Here is a 13756-nt window from a genome sequence, read left to right as displayed (position 1 = left end):
ATTCCCACCACCCTCTGGGTGAAAAAAGTTCATCCTTACAGCCCCTCTAAACCTCCTGCCCCTTACCTTAAATCTTCGCCCCCTGGTTATTGATCCCTCCACCAAGGGGAAAAGTTCCTTCCTAAAGTCCCTACCAGCCACACTCCCACCTGATTAAATCGCCCCCAACACTAAACTTGACACGGGGGGGCTTTAAATTCCACTCTATGTGGCCACCATTATGATCCCTAACTCATCATTCAACTAGACGTTGGGCCAGAGACAGGTACACTCCAAAATTTAGGGGCCATGAAAAGCACTTGCAGGGGACATTGATGATGCTAAAACCCAAGGAACTATCTAGTGTAAAGACATACAAATTGCCTAATTGTTTAAAACATGATGGCACCAGAAACTTGGAGTAATATTTCCTCAAGATTTGGAATTTCATTGGACTTTCATTCTTCACATTTTTTTGTACAAAACGTTAAACGTGTACAGCCACAGGAAGAAAGTATATTTGCATCTTTCACCTCTCTACACAGTCTGAAAGTCGAGAACAGTGGTTCGAAGCAGGGGCATCGTGGCCTCCAACCGCATAAAGGAAACCGTCGCATGTCGCTACACCCACACCTCCTCTTCTTTTGGACATTGGAGTGCACATACTCCATTTGTTGGTATGGGGGTCATAGCACTCTATAGATTTGAGGCAAGCACTTCCATCTCTCCCTCCTACTGCATATAGCCTGTTGACAAAGTAAAAGATGCTCATTAAATCCTTCATTATGAAAATTGTCTGACACTTGGTATGTGGCAAACAGTATATAAACCTGAATGACATAATCATGCAGCATAGGAGGGGGTCAATTGGCTCATCGTGCATGTGCTGCCTCTTTGAAATAGCTGTCAGTGCTCTTTGCAAAGAGTATAGCAAACTCCTCCTGTCCAAGTATTTATTCAATTCTCTTTCGACAATCTATTGAACCTGCTTTCATTATCCTTTCAACCAATGCATTCTGAATCACAACAAATTAATATATAAACAAATTTCTTCTCACTTTCCCACTGAATTTTTGCCAATTGTCTTGAATCTGCGTCACCTGGTTACCAACCCAACAGACAGTGGAAACAGTTTCTCCCTTATTGCTCTATCAAAGCTCTTCATTCTTTGAGGCCATTGACAGGATCATTTAAACAATTAAAGGACCTGCCCATCCAACATTAAGGTTGGCGGGCAGGCCAGGAGCCCCGGCGGGAACTAGAGACAACATTAAACCTCATCCACCGGCGGGGTTTAAAAAGGTGAATAAAGTTTTAGTGAAATTTATTACATGTCCCATCTCATGTGACATTGTCACATGAGGGGGGGCAGGTTAAGGATTTTCTTCTATTTTTACTGTTTTTACAACTGTCAGTTACCTCCCTGAGGCTAAGTGCAGCCTCAGGGAGATGTGCACTCTTTCATGCGCATGCGCGAAAGATCGCACTCTCGCATTTGGGGAATCCCCCCTGCCCGCACAGGAAGTGCATAGCGCTTCCCGCCGGACATCACGCTGGGTGGGCCTTAACTGGCCCGCCCACGTAAAATGGCAGCGGGACCCAATTCTCCGCCCGCCGGAGATTGGGTCGGGCCCGCCCGCTCGGAAGGCAGAAAATTCTGTCCCTTGTCTCCAGGAATATATAACACCTAGTCCTGCCTTTCTTTGAGCCATGTCTACATTATAACCACAACATCATATTTCCACATGGCTCTCTGATCCTGTAACTCACCAAACTTACCTGGCACACTCCGTGTATTCACATACGTGAACATTAACCTTGATTTAGACTTTATACTTTCTCCCTTACTCTGACCCCACCTAATAACCCACTTATATCTCTCTCAATATTCTGTGTACCTTGGTATTCCTCTCTAGTATTACTTCCTGGTACCCACACTCCTGCCAAGTTAGTTTAAGCCCTCCCCAATAGCACTAGCAAATTGCTCCACAAGGAAATTACTCCCCTCTCTATTCAGGTATAACCTGCCTGGCCTGTACAAGTCCCATCTCCTCAGAGCTGGTCCCAATGTCCAAAAACTCTAAAGTCCTCCCTCCTGCACCATCTTTCCAGCCACACATTCAACTGCATTATCCCCCATTTCTATATTCCCTTGTACACAGTACCAGGAGTAATCCAGAAATCACTACTTTTGGAGATCCTGCTTGCTAATTTCCTACCTAGTTCCCAAAATTCTCTCAGCACGACCACATTCCTCTTTCTACCTTATTTTACATCACTACTCTATTCCAAAATGCATCAATTCTATTAGTTTCCTTGATCTCTCTGCTGGAAATCCATTTTACAGCCGACAAATAATATATTTTCATAGCTAAGGTTTCATTTTCTTGGAAGCATCTTGTAGTCAAAACATAAGAAACATACTGCTGCTACATTATTAGGAATGAGGGGATAAATTTTTCCTTTTCACCCTCCTGTGGAACCTCTTTCCCATCGCTTGCTGAACTTCCTTGAATTTAATTTTGTTGGAATCACTAGAATAAATAATTGTTCTGCCATGTTACAACCCATGTGGTGAAACTAAATCCTTATCCATCAGTTTTGTTCAGCTTTTGTGCTCGAGGTAAGTAGTATTAGCGCTGGTAAATGGAACCCTTCCCTTTCAGTTTCAGTCAGCTTTAAGAATTGGCTCTGTGCTCAATACAGCTCTTTCCAGAATTGCCTTGACCCAAAATCTGAACACCAGCTCAATTGCACCAGCGTGACAATATTATTTCACATACTGAAGAACTTGGATGACCTCGCTGACTGAGTGTCAATTAATGACAAATGGCTACAACTGTCATTGTGGATGCACATTCATCAGGATCCAACTTGGGGAAAAAGTAAAATTAATTATACTTCAATTAAATTCCAAATGATAGAGGAAGAGAAAGCGAGACAGAGTCAGGCAGAGAGGCAGAAAGAGAGAGTTGAAACTGACAGAGAGGTAGAGACAGTGAGAAAGAGAGAGAGGGGTGCAGAGAGAGATATGGCAAAAGATAGATAGGGAGAGACAAAGACAGAGGCACAAAGGCCCAAATTTTCATGTAGGTGGAAGGGGTCTCGGACATAAACAAAATGGCATGGGAGCCCCGATTCGGAAAGTCCTGCCCCCACACCTGGCACCCACCGTTTCCCCCAGGCTGGGGAATGGGGGCAGGTTGTAGTTTGCACATCGATGGTTCACAGAGGCAGCGGCACATGTAAAAGTGCAGCTGCCTTCAAACAAATGCTATTTTCGTTAGTGGGATGTGCAAAACATGGGCTTTAGACATTTGAGCAAAAGATCTAAAGCTGCCAGAGACTTTTGGAGAGGTAAGGAGCCCTTTTGGAGAGGTCCATGTACCCTTTTGGGAGAGGTCAAGTGCCCTTTGGGAGAGATAAGGTGCTCTTTGGGGTTGTTAAAATTAGACGTGAATGTGTGTAAAAAGAGAATAAACCCATTGGAACAGTCAAGCTGCCAATGCATTTAAATCCCCAAGTCCTTTAATTAAAAAAAAACAGCCTGCTGTGGCTGCTTGAAATTTCACTTGTCTTTGACATAAGCCTAAGGGTTATAATTATAGGATTAGTGCTGAATGACTGATTCCACAACCTATCATTAAAACAGTGGGGTGCCTGTAAGTTCACAGTTTTATTGACAGCTCCAAGCAGTTATAGAATCTTGGTGTGGGGCCATGAATACAAATTCTTGTTTTTATTCAGGATTAAGCACATGAATGAAATGTTTGATTTCATAAAGGATGAAGTAGTTGAAGGATTTTAAATACATTAAATTGTTTTTTATCAATGAGTGATTTTTGTAAATACTAAAGTCACCAATAGACACTTAGGGTAGAATCGTCCCAAGTTTGCACTAAGTGTGGTAGCAGGCAGGAAAAGAACATTTAACCCAACGACTGCAATGGTGGCTTTTCACGCCGTATCATCCCAAACCCCTCTCATTAATCATACATTCCCAGGAAACAGGCTGTTTCGCTGGCAGGTGGCCTCCGATGTGCCCGCCACGCTGTCATCTCACTGCTTCCTCACCACTAAGTGCCATATGTAAATTGCAGCCATGCGTACTCCTCTTAATGCTTCCAGCTCAGGACTGCTGCATAGAAGACACGGCCCCGAAAGACAAGAAGACTGCAGCCCCTGAATCAGTGACACATCCCTGGGATGCCTTCTGGACACCTTTGGAGCCCGCCACGATGTCCTCTACCCTCGGTCTGGCCGCAGGAGGCCCATCGGTGTCATGACTCTGGCTTAGGAGGCAGTGGCAGAGGTGCTCAGTGCCAACACTGCATAGAAGAGGTTCACCATCCAGTGCAGAAAGAGGATGAATTATCTCATCTATGCTTCCAGGGTAAGGCAACCATCTCATCACTCTAAACTCACACACTCACAAGGCCATCACACATTCACTGGCATCTCACTCACTGCCAACTCAAGGGACACCATCACCCACTCTCTCACACACGTGGCTTCATCTCCTTTGGAGACTGCCTCCTCAGCTCTCACCCTCTTGAGGCCACTTGCACAGATCAACATGTGCCCTCAAATGCAACCTGGGATATCCCCCTTCCCCAGTAATGCCCAAGCCCTGCAGCCTCTCCCCTTGCCTGAGGCCACTTCTCACCCTTCCCCAAGCAAGCCATAGCCCTACAGCCATTGAAAAGCCATGTCCGCCTTATGGCTTGTCTCGTAGGTAGAGACATACCTGTAACCCTCCATAAAAGTGATGCAATCACACCGACATGTTCAGATGATCCAGCGTTGGGGCATGATTCTGGTGAGCTGGGCTTAGAATGATATGCAGATATACTGCAATGAAGTTCCCAACATGCGGTGGTGGGAAACGCGGCCCACTGTAGATGGGCGGAGAGGACGATTGCAAACTGGTTTCACCATGTCATGAAACCGATTATTGGCCTTCCCGCCATATTGTATGCTCACACACCCACCATGATGCCAGATGCCAGCAGAAATGGAAAATTCCGCTCTTAGAGCTCTATTTTATTTCATCTCAGCATGGCTTCTGACATCTGCCCATGCTGGTAAGTTGGCATGGAGGGTGGAAGGGCAAAGCTGGTGGGTGGTCATGGGTTGGCATAAATTGGCATGGCGGCTAGGAAGGGCCATGGGAATGACTGGGGCATCATGGGTTGACATGAGTTAGCTTGGGGCTATAAGGGGCCATGGGGATGGATAGAAGGCCATAGCTTGGCATGGAGGGCATGAAGGGCTATTGGGGGTGGTTGGGGTCATGAGATGAAATGGGTTGGCATGGGTGGGGCATGCGAGTGTGTGGAGGATGAAGGGGTGTGAGAGGTGAGGGCTAGGGGGCTGTTTTTTGTTTTATTGTGTTTTTTTTAACAGCTGGGATGAAGTCCAAGAGCACCTGGGGGGGGGAACATTTAAACAGCCCACCTCGGTGCCCGGCAGCACCTCTGCACTGTTTCTGGGGATGGCACCTGCACCCCCCGGAGCTAAATCCTGATCGCTCAGGGCACAAAATCCCACATCGGGTTTACGGAGTCAGGAATTTTCCCAACTCCCGAGCAAAAATTCAGTCCAGATTCATAGAGGCTGGGATTTTCCCAGCCCAGGTGCAGCGGATGCGGTGAGCCAGCCAAAAATCCATTGACTTCGGCGGGACCAGAGGATCGGTAGGCGGAGCAGGGAAATCCCCGCCCAGAGACTTCCAGCCAGTTAGCCTGTGCTGGATCCAAACCCAAAGCCACAAGTTGGTTCATTAATCTGCCAAGGGCCTGATTTTATGTGGTGCTGTGGTCTCCCACCCCCTACTCCAGCTAAAAAAATCTAGCGGGGAGTACCGCCAGGTTTCCCAGCAGCAGTTTAACCCTAGGAGCACCATTAACTGCTTTGATATAAAAGCAAAATACTGCAGATGCTGGAAATCTGAAAAGAAAAAAGGCAGAAAATGCTGGAAAAACTCAACAGATCTGGCAGCAGCTGTGGAGATAGGAGCTGAGTTAACACTTCAGGTCTGTACGACTCTTCTTCAGAGCTGGTTTAAGGGCACCTCTCTCAGGAGCAACTCTTGCCTTAGAGAGCAGCTGGCCATTCAGATGACCAGCAGCACTGTAGTCCCAGCAGCGCCACCAGGAGCAGTCTCCAATGCTAGGGGTCAGGACTCCTAAATCCTGGGGTAAATCCACAGCCGGATATTGTGGTGAGTGGGGACAAAGGGTGGGGCTGGGGGGGGGGGGGGGGGTGCGCAGTTTCAAGAGGCCAGGAGGGGGATTAAAGGGGGCATGAGCTTGGGGGGGTTTGTCTCTGATGGACCCGGAGGCCCCCAAAGGAGATCCCCCTCCCTTGCCAGACACCAGCACGCGCATCTAAGGCTACCAGCCTACCTACATAGCACAGGCCTCCCCCGTCATGGGTAAAATATTTGGGGGGGAGGGGGGGGGTGCAGCAGCAGTATGAGGCCATTAAGTGACCATTAATTAGCCGCTTAAGGGCTCCAGAAAGCCCAAGAGCAGGCGGGCCACCCAACACCTTTTCACCCCAAATTTCAGGTAGGCTAGGGCTGGGCAGGAAGACCACCTGCTGGATTTTACTTGCCTCCCTGCCTTCAGACCCTTGGGTGGAAGAGTATAAAATCCAATCCACTCTTTCTCATCCTGATAATATGGCTGTATAACATTATTATTATTCAACCATTTTCAGTGTTTTGAGCGCAGTTCATGGCTTTATAATTTGCTTGTTATACTTAACCACTCCTCACTCTCCATTAAAAACAGAAAGGTATTGGAAATTATCCGAACAGAGGCTCATACCGTTGCAACAACAACAACAGCAACAACAACTTTTATTAAATAGCGCCATAATATGGTAAAATGTCCCAAGGCACTTCTCAGGGGTATTATCAGGCAATATTTGACACTGAGCTACATAGGACAGGTGGCCAAAATATTGTCAAAGAGGTAGTTTTTAAGATGCATCTTAAAGGAGGACGAAGTGTTAGAGAGATCCAGGGAGGAAATTAGAGAGGTTTGGGTGTAGGTAAGTGAAAGCGTGGGCCTGTTGGAGCAGTGAAAATCTGGGATGTGCAAGGGGCTAAAATTACAGGAGTGCAGAGATGTGAGAGGGTTTGAGGGCTGCAGGATGTTACAAAGATAGGGAGATGTGAAGCCACGGAGGGACTGGAACAGTACCCTGGAATATTTGTCAGCTCCATGCACATCTGGAGTGGAAACTTGCATAACAGGGGTTCTAAGAGCACTCTGTGCTGCTTCTGTTTTGCTTCACTTATGCTTCAGTCATGCAGGGCATTGGTGAGACCATGCCTTGAATACTGCGTGCAGTTTTGGTTTCCTTATTTAGGAAGGATGTAAATGTGTTGGACACGGTTCAGTGGAAGTTTACTAGACTGATACCTGGAATGAGTAGGTTGTCTTATGAAGAAAGGTTGGGCAGACTAAGCTTGTTTCCACTGGAGTTCGGAAGAGTGAGGGGTGACTTGATTGAAGTACATAAGATCCCCAATGGTCTCAACAAGGTGGACTTGGAAAGGGTGTTTCCTCTTGTGGGTGAGTCCAGAACTAGGGGGCACTGTTTTAACACTAGTGATCGCCCTTTAAGGACAGAGATGAGGAGAATTTTTTTCTCTCAGATGGTTGTGCGACTTAGGAACTCTCCGCCTCAGAAGGCAGCGGAGGCGGGATCATTGAATATTTTTAAGGCAGAGGTAGATAGATTCTTGTTATGCAAGGGAATCAAAGGTTATTGGGGGTAGATGAGAATGTGGAATTTGAAACAAACAGAGCTGCCATGATCTTATTGAATGGCAGAGCAGGTTTGAGGGCCGAGTGGCCTACTTCTGCTCCTATTTCATGTGTTCGTATGCTCTGTGGATGGTCAGACGGCTGGTGTTGAGGTCTGTGTACCTGATTGAAGCTGAATTTACTCAGCAAACAGCAAAGCAACCAACGTACGTTCACAGAGTGTATTCGAGAAAAAATCTTTGTGAACTACAGCAAACAGAACACGTGACCAAAACTACAGCAACATCTCCTGTTAAAAGCAGGTTGATTCCTTCAGCAAAATGCAGTGAGTGATAAATCACTGCATAATACAAATTATGCGCCTAAAATCAATCTCAGTCACTTATAGCAATGTGCTCTCCTGACACGATTGCCAGATGAATTATGCAATTATCTCTATTCTGGCCGGGAAGAGCGGTGTCTCTATGTATGGCTGTTGGATCCTGGTCACCAGTTTGTTGGGACTTATGGATCCAGGTTGCATGCTTGTTTAGGGATGGCTGAGTTGGTACAATGGACAGAGTAGGTCAGTAGTCAACTCTTAGGTGGAACACATTCTGTTTATTTACAAAGGTATTCAACAGCTACACTTGTGTGCTTTCAACCCAAACCCTGTCTCTACACTACAGACTCTAACCATAGACCACTGACTACTGAGGTTGCCCGTGCTACTCTACTATTGGATAATAAGATTATGTGATCTTCCAGTATAACAATCTTCTTAAAGGTATACTACACATCAGGTTACCACAACAGCCCTCTTTAAATGCTCTGCCACCTTTCTTGCAGCACCTTGAAGTTTTGGATGCCCACTTTATTTGGGCAAGTACATAACTGGGCATTATAGAGGCACCGGTCAACGCTTTGGGGTGCATTGCTTCTGCTGTGCAGCAGAAATGACAGCAGAAAATGGAATGGCTGTAGAGGTGGATTTGGATCCTATCCTTTTCCGCTCGAGTGCCAGCTGAAAATCAGATGGCAAACTGCGAAAGACCCAAGCTTCTTTTGATTGTCCCCTATGGAGGCTCAAAATGCCCTTAGGTAGTGAAATATTAATGATCAAATTCAGATTTCCCAGCATATTTTCAGAGCATCTACTGGGAATTTCACAAGGAATAAGGAAGCAAATGGCCCCTCCCTATGCAGTGCATGAAAGGACCCAATTCCTTTCCATGAGTAAAGGACTCTGTGGGGCTGCAAACACTGTGGTTTTGGATGGGATTTACCCCACTTCCCAGAATGGAAAGGCAAAGTGCCCCTGTGTCAGGGATCTAAAAATTTACGATACAGGCCTCAGAGGAGGGTCCATTTCCACCATCAAAGCAGATGGTGCCTCTTGGCCCCAACTGACAAAATGACCACCCGTGTTGGTTCTGCAATATCTCATGCTCTCTGCTAATGACCCCATTCTCTGAACTTTACCCCCCCAGCCTCATTTGGTCAAGAAGAGGCTCTGTATTCTCCAGAAGGCCCTTGCAGAAACACCAAGGGATGTAGAGATCCAGGACATACAGGAGATACTGCTTTCATTATACACGTGGGGCATGCGGTGTACTGAAATTATTCACCTGAAGTTTCCTTTCCTCCCTCTTTGTAAGCTTCGTTACGCCTCAATCACTTTTTCTCATTTTCACAACTACGACACTGATCCAGTATATAGTGCAAATATCAGACCGAGAGTTAGTGTGGTTGTCACAACCTATTCAGATTGGAAAAGTTTATGCCCTACTCACTTGCCATTTAATGCTGCCACTCCCACTGTGCTTCTAGCAATGGACATACTGGCCACAAAGGTCCACTGGCGTGCTTGTGGATCCCATCTCTCTACTGTGTTTAGGTAACTCCAGCCATCATGGCCACCTACTGCGTACATGGGTCCTTCCAGTACAGCAACTCCTGAAAAACATAGAAATTTGATGATGGAGTGGACATGGATTATGAATCATGATACACCAGGTGTTGCAATGATGCGGGACAGACTGGATGCACCAAAGAAGTCTCCTTCAGTCTGCAGTTGTTCACATGTTGGAAGCAATGTTGCACAGAATCCTTCCAGCAACTTGTTTTACTGTTATGACTTAAAACCAAATCTGGTTCTTACAGCGTATGTACTCCAATTCTGTCTTGCATAGCATCAATCATATTATATTATGTATGTTATCACTTATCATGTGGACTTTTAAAATTTATTTCTTGTACAAAGCTACATTTTTATATTTCAATTTGTTGCAAAGATTGCTACTGACATAAATGTTACCGGAGGCCATTGTATCTGAAATTTACCATACGTTGGGGAAAATCTAAATGATTGCATTGTAGTGGTCCCTCCACAGGTATGACGTTGAATGCGATTTTAAGATGAATCTACTTTTATGGTTTTAATTTGGTGTCTCCCCCTCACAATCTCTGTCATCTCCTCCAGCCATACAACCTTCTAAGATATCTACGCTCCTCCAATTCTGGCTTCTTGAGCATCCCCAATTTTAATCGGTCCACCATTAGTAGCCGTGCATCCCCTTGCCCTGAGCTCTGGAATTTCTCCTCTACATCTCTCTGCCTCTCTACCTCCTATTTCACCTTTAAGAACTCCTTAAAACCTACCTCTCTCACCAAGCTTTGGGTCATTTTATCTAATATCGCCTTGTGTAGCATGTGTCATATTTTATTTTATAGTGTTCCTGTGAAGTGCTATAGTATGTTTTATTACATATAGACTCTGTATAAAAATAAATTGTTGTTACTGTTGTTCAAATGAGGACTATAGTGAGTAGAACCCTCTTCAGTATTCCTACTTTACATCCATTACTTTGTAGTTTACTTTTGTTTTGACTGCAGTTTTCTATTTTCCCCTGTACTCTTCTTTGAAGTCAAGAAGATGTTGATTGCTTTTCCTCTCACCAAATAAAATCTTTCAAGAGAGCGTGGGAACAGGAGTAGGCCATTTAACTCCTTGAGTCTGTTCTGTCAATTGCTGAAATAATGGCTGATCTGCAACCTAACTCCAAGGGCAGAATATTACATTCGGCATTGCGGGCGCGTGCCCGATACGCCCGAGCGTAAAATGACGTGTGATGACGTTGGGCGTGCGTCCTGGCGTTGTCGCGCAGTCTCGCTATATTACGTTCGGCCGGCGGGCGGACGCCAGAGTTGGCTGTGCGCTCACCGATAATTATAAAGCCTATTAAGGCCATTAACAATCTAATTAAATTCAAATTTACGCTGCTCACCCAACCTAATGGTTGGCGGGCAGGCAAAAAGGCCAAGCGGCCTTTACATTTTTAGGAAACCTCATCCACAAACGGGATGAGGTTTCCTAAAGCAAATAAACTTTAAATAAAAACTTTAATTTTTAAAACATATATAGACAGAGTTACATGAGAGGACAGGTTTTATTAAATTTTTATTGTCTTCATTTCTTTTTTTACGCAGCGCTTCAATCTCCCTGAGGCAGCTCTGTGCCTCAAGGAGATTGAAGCATTCTTTCTCACACATGCACGAACTGCGCGCAAGGCCTGGCTCTCCCTCCTCCTCCCACCTGCACAGGCAGCGCTCAGCACTGCCGCTCGCGATACATGCAGGGCGGGCCTTAATTGATGTGAAATTGCAGTGCGGAGACGATCGCGGGAGGCGGTCAGCTTCCTGACCGTCCCACCGAGCCCACACGCCAAGAGCAAAATCCTGCCCCATATACCTGTCATTGCCACATATTCCATTATACCTTTGAATAACATAATCTATCAATCTCAGATTTGACCATAAGAATAGGTCGCGTATCAATTGCTATTTGCGGAAGACAGTTCCAAACTTCTACCACCCTTTGAGTGTAGAAAAGGTTCCTCGTTTGACTCCCGAGATGGCTGGCTCTAATTGAAACACTCTGCGTCTAGTCCCAGACTCTCCAGTCAGCAGGAACAGTTTTTCTCTATCTACCAAGAGAATGAGGGTGAACGCATCGAACTCGGGGAGAGAGACTGCGAGGTTCTTGAGCAAATTGATATAGGGAGCGACAAGGTATTGGAGCTGTTGGCAGGCTTAAAAGTGGACAAATCCCCAGGTCCAAATGATTTGTGTCCCAGGCTGCTGAGGGAGGCAAGGGAGGAGATCGCAGGGGCTCTGACTCGAATTTTTAATTCCTCTCTGTCCACGGGGGAGGTGCCAGGGGACTGGAGAACAGCAAATGTGGTTCCACTATTTAAAAGAAGGGTTGTCGAGATGAGCCAGGGAACTACAGGCCAGTGAGTCTTACGTCAGTGGTAGGGAAACTATTGGAAAAAATTCTGAAGGAGAGAATCTATCTCCACTTGGAGAGGCAAGGTTTGATCAGGGATAGTCAGCATGGCTTTGTCAGAGGGAGGTCATGCCTAACAAATTTGATTGAATTTTTTGAAGAGGTGACCAGGTGTGTAGATGAGGGTAGTGTAGTTGATGTAATTTATATGGATTTCAGCAAAGCCGTTGACAAGGTCCCGCATGGGAGACTGGGAGACTTATAAAGAAGGCAAATGCACATGGGGTACAGGGTAATTTGATGAGTATTCAAAATTGGCTTAGTTGTAGGAGGCAGAGGGCGATGACAGAAGGATGCTTTTGTGATTGGAAGCAAATGACACAAAGTTTGGCCGGGTGGTTAACAGTGAGGTTGAGTGTCTTGTGCTACCGGAAGAGAAAGACGGGATGGTCAAATGGGCAGATAAGTGGCAAATGGAATTTAACCCTGAAAAGTGTGAGGTGATACACTTTGGAAGGAGTAATTTGACAAGGAAGTATTCAATGAACGGCATGACACTAGGAAGCTCTGAAGAACAAAGGGACCTTGGCGTGTGTGTCCATAGATCTCTGAAGGCAGAGGGGCATGTTAGTGGGGTGGTGGAAAAGGCATATGGGACAATTGCTTTTATCAATCGAGGCATAGATTATAAAAGTAGGGAGATCATGTTGGAGTTGTATAGAACCTTCGTGAGGCCACTGCTGGAGTACTGTGTGCAGTTCTGGTTGCCACAGTATAGGAAGGATGTGATTGCACTGGAGGGGGTGCAGAGGAGATTCACCAGGATGCTGCCTGGGATGAAACATTTAAGTTATGAAGAGAGGTTGGATAGACTTGGGTTGTTTTCGTTGGAGCAGAGAAAACTGAGGGGCGATCTGATCGAGGTGTACAAGATTATGAGGGGCATGGACAGGGTGGATAGTGGCAGCTGTTCTCCTTAGTTGAAGGGTCAGTCACAAGGGGACACAAGTTCAAGGTGAGGGGCAGGAGGTTTAGCAGGGCTGTGAGGAAAACCTTTTTTATCCAGAGGGTGGTGACGGTCTGGAATGCGCTGCCTGGGAGGGTGGTGGAGGCGGGTTGCCTCACATCCTTTAAAAAGTACCTGGATGAGCACTTGGCACGTCATAACATTCAAGGCTATGGGCCAAGTGCTGGTAAATGGGATTAGGTAGGTAGGTCAGGTGTTGGTGCAGACTCAATGGGCCGAAGGGCCTCTTCTGTACTGTGTGATTCTGTGATACTCCATCTGTTCCCCTTAATATCTTGAAAAATTGGATTGAATCATCCTTTAACCTTCTAAATTCCAAGGAAAACAACACCACTGTGTTTTTAAAAAAAATTCTTTCATGCAATGTAGGCATTGCTGGCAGGGCCAACATTTGTTGCCCATCCCTAATTGCCTTTGAATGAGTGCCTTGCTAGGTGATTTCAGAGGGCAGTTAAGAGTCAACCACATTGCTGTGGGTCCAGAGTCACTTGTAGGCCAGACCAGATAATGATGGCAGATTTCCTTCCCTAAAGGATCTTGGTGAACCAGGTGTTTTTTTTTACAACAATTGATGATAGTTCCATGGTCACCATTATCAAGACCAGCTTTCAATTCCAGATTTTGTTACTTGAAATTCCACTGCCTGTTGTGGCGGGATTGAGACCCATGCCCCCAGAGCATTCTGGGCTTCTCGATTACTAG

General features: G+C 45.9%; 1 protein-coding gene across 1 annotated transcript in view; it reads right to left on the bottom strand.

Moving 5' to 3' along the window:
* The window catches only part of LOC144683094 (kelch-like protein 1), a 386264-nt gene that overhangs the window by 80835 nt on the left and 291673 nt on the right, over positions 1 to 13756 (bottom strand). Inside the window, exons 8-9 of the mRNA XM_078546112.1 lie at positions 9533 to 9695; positions 513 to 725 (exon numbers count right to left, since the gene is read on the bottom strand). Coding sequence (XP_078402238.1) covers positions 513 to 725; positions 9533 to 9695 — 376 coding nt within the window. The remainder of the gene's footprint in view (positions 1 to 512; positions 726 to 9532; positions 9696 to 13756) is intronic.

Source organism: Cetorhinus maximus, chromosome 7 (genome assembly GCF_964194155.1).
Source record: "Cetorhinus maximus chromosome 7, sCetMax3.hap1.1, whole genome shotgun sequence".
In the NCBI taxonomy this organism is placed as follows: Eukaryota; Metazoa; Chordata; class Chondrichthyes; order Lamniformes; family Cetorhinidae; genus Cetorhinus; species Cetorhinus maximus.
The sequence above is the reverse complement of the archived record's forward strand: the minus strand, read 5'-3'. Positions and strand labels throughout refer to the sequence as shown.